At 34.1% G+C, this 15,051-nt stretch overlaps 1 protein-coding gene across 1 annotated transcript; it reads left to right on the top strand.

Moving 5' to 3' along the window:
• The first annotated feature begins 8,574 nt into the window (after nucleotides 1-8,574).
• Nucleotides 8,575-14,005, top strand: LOC7479551 (transcription factor MYB3R-3). Its single transcript, XM_002304443.4, has 9 exons — nucleotides 8,575-8,793; nucleotides 9,294-9,435; nucleotides 9,721-9,775; nucleotides 10,146-10,203; nucleotides 10,549-10,643; nucleotides 10,755-10,858; nucleotides 11,411-11,539; nucleotides 11,904-12,748; nucleotides 13,439-14,005. The coding sequence occupies exons 2-8, from the start codon at nucleotides 9,329-9,331 to the stop codon at nucleotides 12,721-12,723; spliced, it is 1,368 nt and encodes a 455-aa protein (XP_002304479.3). The 5' UTR covers nucleotides 8,575-8,793; nucleotides 9,294-9,328; the 3' UTR covers nucleotides 12,724-12,748; nucleotides 13,439-14,005.
• Nucleotides 14,006-15,051: the final 1,046 nt, after the last annotated feature.

The following is a 15,051-nucleotide window of genomic DNA, read 5'->3' as shown; positions in this document are numbered from 1 at the left end:
ATGACCTTGGATTCACCATAGACGTACGCCATCCTCAACAATTTCAAACCGCATTTTCACGGTCACTTTTTTTAATTGTTTCTCTGCCCGATTTCTAAAGCCTTTTTGAATCATGCATAGGAAAATCCTTTGTCCCTCGTGATTCATCAGCAAATGAAATTATAGCGAGGAAATTCTGTCAGCTGATGTGGCATTTGACCTTTGGGTATCAAATATTTTTTATTCCCCATGCAAATGCTCCAGTACATAAGGGGTTAAGATTATCGTGAGATCCCTTTATTTTCTCCATTTGTCAAATCAAGTCCCCTTTCCTTAAATCAGATTAATCAACCCCTCCATTTCTAATTGAAGACAAATTTGAGATCCTCGAAGCAACTATACCATAACATTGACATCCATCTGGCCAGCTGGTCAGTGTCAGAGTTTGGTGAAAAGGGTTAAGACTCCATATAATTGGTATTAGGGGAACTGATTTGGGCCAATTAAAAGTAGAAAACTTTATTTGATTAAATGTTAAAAGTGAAAGGATTAAGTGTGATTCATTACCTAATCATGTTTCCCATGATTCAACGCCAAAGTTGTCATGCTCTCCTCATCGTTGTCGAGTAGCTAATCGCTATCATCATCTTGCCACAAACAGCACCAGAGAGCTTCGTTCCTCTGCACATTTCCTCAATTTTTTTTGTCACCATGAGTCTTCCACCATCGGCTTATCATCATTGATTACTTGAATTTATTCTATCTATAATTTGACCTGTCAAAAGGCTAATATGAAATGAATATTTAGTTGGAGAAAAATCGGTGTCGCAAAACTTAGTTGGAAAAATCAACGAATGACAAAAGGAAGCGAAAACGCATAGAGGGGAGGGGGCGCCACGGGATCCCAGCATATATTTAATAGGTTGCGGTATCCGGCCAGCCGGAAAATCCAATTTAAGCGGTGGACATCTTTTAGGATTTGTACCAATAACTTGGAAGCAAGAACATGTGGTGAAGCTAAGCATCAGAGTACAGAGAACGTGTGAGCCACTTGTCACGGTGGCCATGTGGCACGAGTATCTCCAGAGCCTCGAGTCTTCGCCAATAATGAATTACAAACACGGCCTAACTATGATCAGAACACAATAACATGAGAGATCCAACTCATGCAATGTCAACGCTCCTCGCCAAAACTATGTTTCAAAGTAGCACTCAAGTGGGTTTCAAAGGACCAAACTAACCTCTATGATCTCCCACTCCATCTAACCTATGGCTACAGAGGAGTCAAGGACAAAACATGTTTCTATATATGTAGAATTTGAATGACTTTAAAGAGCGCACTGATCCCTTCTTGAGGTATGACAATAACTCGTACATAGATTTTCTCTTCACGTGTTATTTTATTACGTGTGTGTGTGTACAAAAAAAACAAAGAAAAAAGAAAGCTAAAAGAGAATGACTTTTTATTGTTTCTTTGTTGTGGACACCGACTCAATTGGTTGTTCCCAAAAGAAAAGGGCATTTCCGGAATTTGAAGGTGGATGAGTAGATATAGATTTGGCTGTATCTTCACCACAGGTTGCTTGTTCCCAAAATAAAAGACTTCACAAATCCCCCTTCTCTAACTATTTTGTACATAAGCTCCAAATATTTAAACTAGCTGCTGCTTATTCTCTGATATATATATATCGCCTCTTCTGTTACATTCTCTTCATCAAAACCATGAGGATTAATCCAAATCCAAGACTCTCATTTATTTTCTTGATCATCATCATCCTTGCTATTAGCCAGCTCTCAAGTTGCCGCCGCCTCCATATAAAAATAGGTGATCAAAATAAGCAAAGAGCTGAGGCAGATGTGTTTACTCAGCTTTCATGGCATTTCCCTGCAAAAGCTTCTGAAGGATCAAGCAAAGATGAGATCGACGACCCAGTTTATGGAGTTTCTTATAGAGCAGTTCCAGGGGGGCCAAACCCACTTCATAACTGATTATAGTTTTGGTTATTTATCCTTATATGTGTGTTCAGTTGTATACATATCTTTTTGCAGCTTGTAGACCTTTATTATCTTTGCCCTTTTTTTTACTTTCTCTCTTTTTGTTTCAAGGATGTATAATTTATTAAGATTGAGAATTCTGACAGAAGTGTTTTTCTATGTAGAAATTATAATAAAGTATTTCGCAAACGAAGGAATTTTCCGAGAGAGAGAGTCCATGTTTCTCCGATTTTTTTCAATGTAGAGTAGAGAGTTGCAATATTATATATGGTAAAAATCAAAAACTAAAAGAAAAGAAAAAAGAATAACAGTAGCTATTTTTGTTCATGTTCTCCATCTCCACAAAAATCTTAAGAGATGATGAGAAAGGTCAAAAACTTGTGAGATGGGGAGTTAATGCCTATAAATTAACAATAGGTTAAGGGTACAAGAAACGATCTAATTATAAATTGGTTGTAGCCACCGACTATATCTGTTGCATATTTGTAAGATCCTTTGCTGGTTTACAGAAGAAGTCAAAGCATAAATATCTAATATAAAACAACAATTGGCCTACTGATTTTGGATTTACTATTACTTGATTGCTTGTATAGCCTCGAGGGCGGGGCAAATTTCACTCCACATGAATGAATGAATGAAAGAGAACATGAAGGATTGTACGTACTGCATATGCAGACTACCATCAGTGGAATTTATCTCTTCTTTATATAGCAAACGCTGCATTGGCAAGTAGTCAAGCAAGGCTCGTAGAACTGTATTGGTACGAGTCATTAGTGTTGAAATTAATGAGCGAAACCTGCATGGAGACAGATCAGAATGATCACTTGCAGTATGGGATGGGTCCCTGAAAATAAAAGAAAAGAATATACCATACTACCGTCTGGTACGCCACTTCTCCCAATCATTAATGTATCATCGAGGAAAGTTGTTTTCGCTTTTCTTAAAAGGATTTTTTTGTACAAGAGCTTCTTCTTCTCTTTTTTACCAGGGTATCCTCCGGCGCCCTCTTCTGAACCAGGAGACTAATTAATCCCTTGTAGTAGGTTCTACTGCCGGTAAAGATTCAAACTGTGTTCATCTCACGGAAAAGACTAGCCTCTTGCCGCTAGCTAGATCCAACCCTTCGATGGTACTCATTCTCTTGCTTAAAAAAGGAAGAATTCATGAACATATTTTTTTTATGCTTAAACAGGGGCGTATAATATGTTTGTGCTTGTACTCGTGTGTAACACATTCATGGGCAAAGGAAGAATCAAACAAAACTTGATTACAACTCAAGTCAACTCCAACGAGATGCAATAAGCTCCAACTTAAATAAATTTCCAATTTTGTTATTAATAAATAGCAGAATAATACGGGAAAATATTGGTCCACGCTATGCTGTCAATAAATTGAGTTGACAACACTACGTGGCCGACTGGGAGAAGAATTCCGCGTGAGCAAATTTGCCCTCCACGCTTTGACTAGAAAAATTCCGAGTGAGCAGGTATAAGCGTACCTGGCTGTGTTAAGAACCAATAACCAAAGTTCAGACATGCCCGTCAACTATTAGGGAGGTATCAGCTTCGTTCTCACCATTTTTCTTTTATCAATTTTGTCCTTCAAGCAATTTGAATTTCTTAATTTGCCAATCAGACAACGCGTCAACGAGTTAAAGACATGCTCATTAATGAGATAGCATATGGTCCATTATTACATGTTTCTTAATTTCATATGCCTGATGCTAAGTCCATGTCCATACAATCCCTTGACTTAATTTTAGCATTTTTTTTATTCTTATTTCTCAATTTCTTTTTTTTTAATTTTTGTGAAATAATATATTTTTACTTTGCCTTGCAAATCTTGCTTTGTCATTCTCTCCTGTAATATTGAAAAAATCAGTCGGTGGCAAGAAATTGTTATTTATTTTCATATAATTTTTGGTAACTTGTATCACTTGAAAACTTCTTACAAAAATATATTATAAAAGTCAAAAAATTAACTTTAAATTCAATAAAATCCAAAGTTGTTTGCTCTAAATTCAAATTATGTTACTGTGCATTTTTTGTATTTTATACTAATTGTTTCGTATCCAGTTTGAAGTCAAATAATAATATTCATTGCTAGCATATGTGACTATCAAAGCAATAAACTTGATTCACGTATATGTATAATGATGGGAAGGAAATTCAATAATTGGCCATTTAGTCCCACCATAAGGGGTTTTACATGTCTTGATTCACTGTTGGTTCATCCTAAACTTTTTTAATTTCTTAATTTTATTATAAAAAATTTTAGAAAAAAAATATGATAATCTCTTATCATGATTCTAATTAATCGATTTATGTTATTAGTTTTAACGAATCAATATTATCTCAGTTAAAATTCAATATGTATTTTTATAATAAATTTTTAAAATAAATTTATATAAAATTATCGTATAAACGAGTTTGAGTCAAGCCCTAAATGAAAGGCTAAACTCATTTGCATTCTTAATTCTCATACTATTCTTAATTTTATAAAATTTCAAGTCAATTATACAGAAGATTTATTATGATTACAAACTTATGAGATATTTAATTCTATAAATTACCATTGTGCTTAGTTTTCTTCTAAATATGTGATGTGGGGATTTAAAAAAAAAATCCATGGGGACTGAAACTATCAAAACTATAAGCACTGAGTTTAATTATCTTGAGACTACAAGGACTGGGTCATAACTTTTGCTTAAAAAGTCCAGCAGCTTCCTCCTTCCGGCACCCCCCTCTGTTCGCCGCTAGTTTTCCGCCTCTCCTATCGCCAATTCATCTTAAATAATCAACAAACAACCATTCCACCTCCCAATGGTAATAAGACATTAAAAATCACTTTCAAATTCAAATTTAGAGTATTTAGATCCAAAACCTCAAGTCTCAAAACACCCAAAATGGACAGTGTGCGGGTCTAAATTTTATATTAATGAACTCTTGGCAATTGAGTCTTTTACTTGGCGATGGTTTCGCATTCGGTCATGGCCGGACGGCAAAGATCGACCTGTTTCTCTCTCCTTTTCTTGGTTCAATCATCTCTCTTCTTATATTGCTTTGATTTTCTAATGTTTTTTTCTCAGCTGTTTCCAGCTCTTTACGCGCTCAAGTACAGAGTTTGCTTGTACCATTTGGCATCCACATGGGATGTTGTCAACTTTATTGACTGACAACATGTTGTTTACCTATCAATGCCCAAAGGGCAAGCCCGGGAACACCACACCATAGTGCTTGGTTGGTGCACTTGATTCTCTCCTCCTTAACGTGGTTTGTTTTTGTATTTTAAAAAAAGTTAAATTTTTTTATTTATTTTAAATTAATATTTTTTGATGTTTTTAAATCATTTTAATATGTTGATATTAAAAATAATTTTTAAAAAATAAAAAATATATTTTAATACATTTCAGAGTAAAAAAGCACTTTGAAAAGCAATCGTCAATCCGCTACCACACCTCGAACACCCTCTAAACTAATTTGATTTCCTATTAAAAAAAAGTGCTGGTGTTGATTTTTTTATCATCAAGAAAAATTTAATTATAAAATAAAAGGTTGGTATGTATATTTTATTATAAATTAATAATTATATATGTTAATAAATGATAATAAATCTATTAATATTAATCAAATAATGATTTTAAAAATTGAGATAAAGATATATATTAAAATATATAATCTTATTTTATGGGAATCTTTTTGATTTTTTTATAACATAAATAATTTAAACTCCATTAAAAAGAATTATAGTATAAATCATGTTGTTCTTATGTTCTGAATATTGATTAAAAAAATATGAAAAGAATTAGAATAATTGTTTTTTTTTCTCGTTCAATATTAATAAGCAATTTAATATAAAAAATGTGTATACGGTGCTAATACATAATTACCAATAAAACAACATTAATATCACCGTTAAATATTCTAATGTTCTTCAAAACAATGACATTGTTTTTTTTATTATTAAGAGCACACTTTTCTAATAAAAAAGAGTGACTATTAAAATAAGAGTTTGTTAAATATTTAAGATACTTCAAATAAACAAGAAACATGTATTTATCGAATCTAAATTCAATTACTTTATCAGTGTCTCTTAATTATTTTAGTGAAAGAATATTTTGAATGGGAAGCACTATTTTAAAAAATAATTCATGATTGTCAAAGTAAGTTTAAAAATATATATCAAAATAATATGTTCATATTTTATATGTAATTAAGGCTTAAAAATAATAAATATAATAAAAGCATGTATAAAAACCTAATTAAGAATTTGGTATATAAAACAAAATTGTTAACATTCTAATAAAAACTTATGATATTATTTAAGAATCATATTAAAATTAAAGGGCAGGTGAATAATCATGTTAAATAAAATTTTTAGATTACAAAAGAAAGAAGAAAAAAAAAGAGGTTAAGTCTAGCGCATGGTCTAAATATAAAAAAAAATTAGGCATGCTTTGGATATGTAAATTAGACTCACGTGTCAAACATTGTTTACTGTTTTTATTTATTTTTAAAGAGCAAAGGACATGTTGCCTATCTATCTAGTTTTTAGACACCAGAGGAGTGGTCAAAAAATCAAGTTGATGTTTTTTGAACCCAAAAGTATATTTTTAACACCCTGAAATTCATCTAAAAACACATTCAAATTGGAAAAATTATTTCTCACTCATGATCTACTTTTTTTCAACAATTTAAAGATAGACAAAAACCTCCATTGAATTTCTCTCAAGAATAGGAACTTATTGATGGAAAAATCTTTCATTTTATTGATTTTATTGTTGAAATATGGAAAATCATCAACTTTCTCTACTCTCCTTTGTTTTCTAGTTAGTTTCTTTTTTCTTTTTCTCTTGTCAGAAATTAAAAAAAAAAACAAAACAAACTTTTAGATCAAAATGAATTTGTGTATAAATTTTAAATTGGCAATGTGTTGATCCTTTTCCTTTGCATTCTTTTTTTCTTTTAGAAATTTCACCTATCAATCGTTAGAAGAAAGGCAAAAGGATACAATCATAAGAAGAAGAAAAAAGAATGCGAATTGAAAAAGAAAGAAAGAAAGAAAGAAGCTACGGTGGTTGGTTAACTACTCTTATTAACTTTTTTCTGCATTACACTTCCATACACAATCCACTCAAAGGGAGACAGAACAAAGACTGAAGACCATCAACTGTATCTCCAACATCATTCATCATCTTGGATAACACATTAACTTCAATTCACCTAATCCTTCTATCAAGTTATTTTTACTATGCGACCAACCCAGTACCCATCACAATTCAGAAAGGAATCAAAACAACAGTGATTAAGAATTCAATTGTTACCTCTAGAAGCAGGTCTACCACACGCTTGTTTTGAGCTCCGGCGGGGGCTTTTCTAATACTATTGATATGCTGAAGCCTCTCCGTGTCATTAGAAAATCTGACAGCAGGAGCAGGAGTCCTAGCACTCGTTGATGGCGATGCAGCTACCGGAAACGCTTTTTGAGTCACGTTGGGCCTTGATTTCGCTACACTTGTAAGCGTTGACTTGCACTTCGCTTGCTGCTGCCTCTTGAGCCTATCTTATTGTTCTTGCAGTGCCATCTATGCACAAGAAATTATCAGAATTTCTATAAATTACTATTACTATTATAATTTCTTTTCTTGTTATTGGGATTTGTATTGATTTTAATTATTTTTCTTTTTGTTCGAATCCTGTTAAATAGTCGATCGGAAGCCCTGGGTTTTTTTTTTTAATCAATTAGAACCGATCTTAAGACTTAAAAAAATCGATGATAATTTGTGGATTTAGAGGTAAGCGTGTTTTCGGATTGCAGTATTGGGGTGAGAGAGAGGAAGGTAGGGAGAGAACCTTCGTGTTTTGCAAGCGATGAAATCGGCATAATGAGATCAATAAAAATTTTACATTGCCAAGATTTTTTATAAAATATTTTGCGAAACAAACATATAAGAATAACAAAAAATACTTTTTACGAGAAGAAAGTTCCTGCAAGTTACTATTTTAATCAAATGTACGGTACAGATTTCTTTGTTTTATAGGAAAGTTTAAAGGATCTTGGATAGGATAATGAGAAAAATCCCCTCGTATTATCACATGTAGTGACAAAGGAAGTTCTAGCGTATGATTGGATCAGGGTAGTAAGTTTTTTGATATTGAAGGATATAACTTAATTGATCAGTTTAGGTTTGTTTTCTAGAGATTATCAGTTTGAATTTTATAAATTTTAGAATCATTAAAGATTTACATAATCATTAAGCTGGTTTAAATATTCATATTAATTAAAAAAAAAAAATTATGTGTTTTACTGCACGAATTTCAGGTCACAAATATTGTATAAATTCAAGCCCACTTGATTAGGGATTATCCATTTGTGATCCCACAGAGAACAAAGAGTTTCAATGCCATACATCCATCACCTCTCTCATTTTACAGGCTCAAGCCCTACCGCTGCGAACTGGCTTCATGGATCTACAAATAAGAAAGTAAGCCCATAATAGATTCATAGGCCCATAATGTAATCAGTGACGGTCCAGTCATTAGCTTCCAACGGAAGCTGAGTAGCTGACGTTGACCATCCTCTCACTCACCTCATGAAACTTCCAACGTAAGCTAAAACCGTCTGTAACAAGAAAAACCCCCCCCCCCCCTCACTTTCCCGCTTCTTCCTGCCCATTTATCAATCTCTCCACCTCCACATTTTCATTAGCAACGTGTTTTGCAGAACCAAATTGAGGGTCAAGTTTGATCCTTGTAATTTGCATTTGCTTTACTTTCAGTCTTTTCTCGGTTTTTCATTTACAGAGTTTCACTCAAAGAAGTAAGTTCCTCACTTCCTTTTGCAAACCCTGGTAGTTATTTTATCAGTTCTTTCTCTATATTATATAATGTCTTTCCTACTTTGTTTTGCGGTGCTATATTTGATTACCCATTTTGTTATGTTTGGTAACTGAGAAAATGTGGGAAAGTAGTTTATTATAGATGAAGGATTTTTCTTTTGTGTAGGAAGATGAAGGGATTTATAAAATAGACTCCGATCACAGTTGTTTCTTATATTGTTTTAACTGCTTCTTGTTTTCTAGCTGGTTTTGTTGATGGGATTTTTGGTGAAGTGATGTTCTGTTTGGTTGCTGAGAAAATGTAGGAAAATTGTTAGAACTTTGCGCTTTAGATTCTCGCTTTTTTTAGATTCAAAGGCCTTATAAAACAATAGCATACTATTAATCTTTAGAAGATAACTTAAACAGGGTTTTTGTTTTCACATGATTTACCATATTATTGTTTAGTAAAACAAGAAAATGGAATCTGGTTTTGTGATAGGTTGAAAGTCTGATTGCAATTGTGAAGCCGTTTCAATGGAGATCATGAGAGTCAAGACAGAGGAGGAATTGTTCAATGTGGATTCGGAAAACGAAGTTATAGATGCTTCACCTTGTTCGGTTTATTTTGGGGCTTCTCCAAGGTTTGTTTCTTTGCAAAGTTATGTTTCTGTGACTGCATTTTCATGCTACATAGAAAATTTTAAATTCCAAATTGACTGTGAAGAAATTCTGTGGTTTCTGTATTGTTCAATTTGAAAATCTTCTCTTCTTGTTCAGTTCTAGTTTTAGATTAAGGGCCTTGGTCTAACTGTTTGTTACTTTGGAATCCTTAGATTGTAACCACGCAATACATACTTTTGATCACTTAATTTTCTCTATTCGGCATAGAATTAATTAATTAATTATTCGTTTTCCAATATCTGTAGGTGGACAACTGGTCCCACTAGATCATCAAGAAGGGGAGGATGGACAAAGGAAGAGGTCAGTCATTGTAAACTGTAGTTTGTCACTAATTCTGTGTTCTATGGTTTATGCATATACCTTCTCATGTAGAACCTGCCACAGATTGATGAACTTTAAAGAAAGAATAGAACATTATAAGAATAGTAGTTGTGTAGTCTGTATGACCTTTCTGCAACTAGTATATGCTGTTTGACGTTTTCTTCATTCAGATTCACTTTCATTAATTGCTTAGAAGTTGGCAATGAACTTAAGAAAGAGTTGAATGAACAAATAAAAGTAGTTCCATATTCAGCGACAGATTCTACCCTTAGATTCTTATTTGTGAGATGGAAGTTTTCATTAACTGAAGCTTTCCAACTTTTGTAACTAAAATGAGTTTGATGGACAGGATTGTCTTCTGGAAGAATCAGTCCGGAAGTTCAATGGGAGGCATTGGAAGAAAATAGGTGGGTGTCGCCATTATATTTCTTGCTTTCTACTAATGCTTGCACATCATCTTAGGGTCAATCATGGACCATTTATCTTTTACCCACAAGATGTAATGTTTGAATGTTTTTGGTAAATGGTTCAAATATGGGTGGCGTCAATGCACTACAGGGAAAGACAGTCAGCAGTGATTAGTGAATAATGTTTGCTGTGAAGTTTCCTGATTACCACGTAGTACTTGCTGAAGAAAGCTATCCTTCTGAATTATTTATGTTCTCTTATGTGCCATTGTGCGAGTATATACATGTGCAGAACTTCAATTGTATCCGAAGCAAATGAAATGATTAATTTTGTTTCTTGCACAGCTGAGTGTCTTCCTGGAAGGACAGTTTCTCAGTGCTTTTGCCGGTGGGACAGGGTTCTGAATCCTGCAATTGTCAAGGGAACTTGGACAAAGGAGGTGAAAATAAAATATTCTTGATAGTTTTGTTGGCCAGGGAAAAGCACCTGTGTTTTTTCTCTCTGAAATTATTGATATGGGATCATGGTCTTCTTTTTGTTTGAATTTCAGGAAGATGATTGCATCATGGAGTTAGTCGGAAAACATGGTTGTAGGAAATGGTCTGTTATCGCAAAGTCCTTACCAGGTCGAGTAGGAAAGCAATGCCGAGAAAGGTAAGTAATCCAAATGTTTAGTTGGCATTGGATTTCTGTCAGGCAACTGACAACCTTTTTGATTTGTTTCTTGTTATGTCGATTTCCCTCCATTTAGAGTTCATATGCCAACCAAGAGGTGCTAGTCATTGCAGCAAAAGCCTAAGGAAGTGAAAAATTAACTATCTATAGTCACACCACATGCAATAGAAGTTTGACGATGATCAGAGTAACAACTAATATATACTTAAGTAATTATTCTTGAAACAAGAACTCTCTTGTAATCGAGGCATGGTCATCTTCATTAAAACTGAAATCTTATCAAGTGAATATGCTTGATTCTTGCTCCTACTTTTTTTCTGCGGTTTTTTAGTATTCTAGTAAAATAGTAGTAATATTAGCCTGTGTGATGAAAAAACATCCACTCAGCTCAGCACAAAAACAGGCCAAGCATTTTTACTTTACCTAAAAGTTTTAAATGGAGTGTATCAATGTTCATGATGTCCCTTTGAGGATGTTAAGTTCTTGCAGGTGGTTTAAGTTCTCAGCGAAGCTAATAATTAGTTTTTGCAGGTGGTTTAACCATTTAAATCCAACTATAAATAGAGCCCCATGGACAAAAGAGGAGGAGATGACTCTGACTTACTACCGTGAAATATATGGAAATAAGTGGGCCAAGATAGCGAGGTTTCTACCTGGAAGGTATGCATGATAGATTAAAAGGGTGTTTGGGACAGCGGTAGAGGTTGTTTTTCAAAGTGTTTTTGCAAAATAATGTTTTTTATTTTATTTTTGAAAATTCATTTTAACATCAACACAATCCAAAAACAAAAAACAATTGAAGTAAAAAAAAATTCAAAATTTTTGAAAAGCACGATTGGATCACGCTCCCAAACACCCCCTAATACTTTCACCATTGACACTAGAATTTAAAAAGAAATGAATTTACTGTTGAAACCAAAAGATACAATTCCAGCACTACTTTACCCTATCATTTCATCGTGATATGCATACATTTATTTGCCATCAAGTTTAAAAAATTCTTGTATCTTTTGGTAAATGACAGGAGTGATAATGCAATAAAAAATTACTGGAATTGTGTACTGAAGAAGAATTTGGATTCATATTCACTACATGGCTGTACAATGGATCTCTTCACAGTTAGTTCTCCCAGTTCCTACAACTGCGCCGCAGAACTAAACTGCTTGAAGTTAAAAGAAAGTCAAAGTGTTGAGAAGGCAGCCTTTGTATATGAAAATATGGAGTTGAGGTGTAGTGCTGAGATGAGTGCTTCTGGATCTGCAAAGGCCAATGGTATTGGCAAGAAGAATGAAGTTCGCAAATTGCATATGCAAGCAGAGGAGACAAGCCAGAATTGCTTGCATCATGAGTCACAACAGCTAAGCACTTTGGTTTGTAATTTGGATGCGGGTGAAGTTCCTAGCATGGATACTTGTGTCATGCATCCAATCAGTCCATTTTGTTGTTCCACACCAACAAAGTACGCACGAAGTATCTCTGTCAATAGTACCAGTCCAGAATCAATATTGAGGAACTCAGCTAGGACCTTTAAAAATACCCCTTCTATTATAAGGAAGAGGGCTCTCAGAGGTGCTGCTATTGCTAAGATTTCTGATGTCACCTGCACACCTTCATCGAAGTTTTCATGTCCAGATGACTTCCAAATTGTCGACAGCACAAACAGTCCAAATGAGAAGCAAGGGTTTCTCCGTTACTTCCAACCTGAAACTTCATTTGCCATCAAGTCTCTGAAAAGGCACTTTGACTATGCTTTTGATATGGAAAAGGAGGCAGATTTGGGTAAATGCGGCAAATCAGTTTCTCTTAGTGAACCTCTGCATCAGAATTTCTTGGAATCGCGATAGGGATACCTCAAGATAATTAAATTTGGTGAGTGAGTACTACCAACTTTTTCTGCTCTGGACTTACTTGGGTTGAGTAATGAATCCACTCTTTTTTTCATCCATCAACTAAGCATGATGCATAATATATATCACATAATTGCACTTCTTTCCCTCTACTCCTACAATTAATCAGAGGATCTTTTCTCTTAAATAGACTATTTGCAGAAATTAGTATAATTTTTTAAAAAATCTGCAGTTATTATTAAAAGCCCTGTTTGGCATTTTTACACATGATGGATGACGAATTCAGTTATTTTCTACTCCAATTTGTGCTACATCCAACATATATAACTAGGAAAACCATATTTCACAACACTTGAAAGGAGGGAATTGATGCCATACTTTGAACAGGTTTTCCTTGATGTAATGGATTATTATTGAGTTGTTGTTGCCAGTTCAGCATCATGAAACTTAAAACTTAAATAATTATGTTGATTCTGTGAATTATGACTATTATTGTCGAAAGATGTACTCACACAGCAAAGTGGGCTCTTGGAGAGACCTGTGTTCTTAGGTTGTTTGATGAGTCCTTCGTTTTGCTTGATGTATCTGATTGAATTATTGATTCTGAGATTTCCTTCCGTTTACTTGATATTGATTTAAATAGATAGTTTAACCTTTAATATCACCTTCCTTCTGATAGCTAGATCCAATTTCATTGGTCTTTCTATGTCAGGTCTGTTAATCTGATCGGCCACCAAATGATAGTCCATCTTGGAAAGCATCACAGAATAAGATGAGTTGTGGAAGGAGAGGCAGAATAGTGTAACCAATAGTGGGAGCACAATAAAGGGAAGAAGTGTCGCGGCCGCGAGGTATGTGGGGGAATGCCAGCTCACTCTGTGGACCTGGAGTGTACAGTATGTTTTGATTTTCCCTCTCATGGTTGGGAGATGATGGCAATTTTCTTTTGCTTTGCCACATCTATCTCCCTTGTTGATCTAAAATGCGCAAAACCATGTAGCTATAGGCTATATATAGCCAATAAGATTTCTGATGTAAAATCTAATATGGACAGGCTACTTTCTCATCAGAGTGCGCACTAACTTGAAAGCTGGTTCACTTTGTAGTTAAAGTTGATTTTGCCAAAAAGGGGTTTGTATTGAAAAATACATTTAACCCACAAATACTTTGAAAAAAACTCTTAAATACAGTCCAAACGCAGCTTTTGCCCGTCTGTCCAATAAAAGCAGTTGTTGCCTTGTTGGTTTCAGCGCCGGCTTGGTTATGGTGGTTGATCCAATTGATTGTCTTTTGCGTGATGCTTTGAGATATCATTTCAGGAGCTGCGAAAGGCATGTTCAGCTGATCGAACCTCCTGTCCCCACATGTGGGGCAGCATTTAAAGCCATGATCCCATGTAAGTGCAATCTGTATATAAGGCACAAAACACAATACATACATGGAGCCCGAAGTCTTAACCACAACCCATGATTGTCAAGTCACTCGTTTCAGTTTCTGGGAAGGAAGGAGTGACTTAAAGCATCATTCCCATACCTATAACCACATGAACAGGAAGCAAAACAATCCTTGACAAGTATGTATGGCTATCAAACACTCTGCCTGCCTGAATTAACTGGGTCTCTCTTTTACATTCGTCTGTCGTCCACACACGCCAAAAAGTCCTCCTCTAGTCCTCATTCCATCTCATCTTCACATGGTGTAGTAGTGTACTTTCGCTTATTAACATCATTTAAAAAAACAATATATTAGACAAATAACATAGATATAAAAAAAATAGTATAGTTTTATACATGATCCGATTAGAAAATATAATATTTGAAAATGTCTTATAGAAAACATGTTATTTCAAAGAAATTGGTATTTTGACTGACATGAATTACAATAAAAATAGAGAAGAGAAAAAACAAGTGTTCAATTACAATAAGAAGAGAAAAATAGAAAAAAAATCATATAAACATACTAAAACTCCAGTTAAAATATCATTTAAAATATCAATACAATAAATCCCACAAAATAAAAAAAAAATAAAAATTACTAACAATGACTCTAATGGGTTACATGTGGCGCGGACACTGATTATGAATGAAGTAAAATTGTCGGTACATGCAATGATATGATTGAGGAATACAAGCATGTCTGCAAGTAAGTGTCACAACTATAGGGTACAATTACCCTTATTTTTATGTGGTTAGATTTTCAATATCATAAATTTATAACACTTTATACCATCACTGGTAAAAAAAAAAATCAATAAAAAATTTCTGATTTTTTATAGAATTGTCATTGTATTATATTTTATTTTATGACTAAATAACTCTTATACTA

The sequence above is a fragment of the Populus trichocarpa genome, chromosome 3 (genome assembly GCF_000002775.5).
Source record: "Populus trichocarpa isolate Nisqually-1 chromosome 3, P.trichocarpa_v4.1, whole genome shotgun sequence".
Classification (NCBI taxonomy): Eukaryota; Viridiplantae; Streptophyta; class Magnoliopsida; order Malpighiales; family Salicaceae; genus Populus; species Populus trichocarpa.
This window is presented reverse-complemented; position numbering and strand designations above follow the sequence as displayed.

Excerpts from the sequence above, each read along its gene's own strand:
- LOC7479551 (XM_002304443.4), top strand. The coding sequence starts at position 9,329 with ATGGAGATCATGAGAGTCAAGACAGAGGAGGAATTGTTCAATGTGGAT. Across the intron at positions 9,436-9,720 it reads TATTTTGGGGCTTCTCCAAG|GTGGACAACTGGTCCCACTA; the intron begins GTTTGTTTCTTT and ends CAATATCTGTAG. Across the intron at positions 10,204-10,548 it reads GAGGCATTGGAAGAAAATAG|CTGAGTGTCTTCCTGGAAGG; the intron begins GTGGGTGTCGCC and ends TTTCTTGCACAG.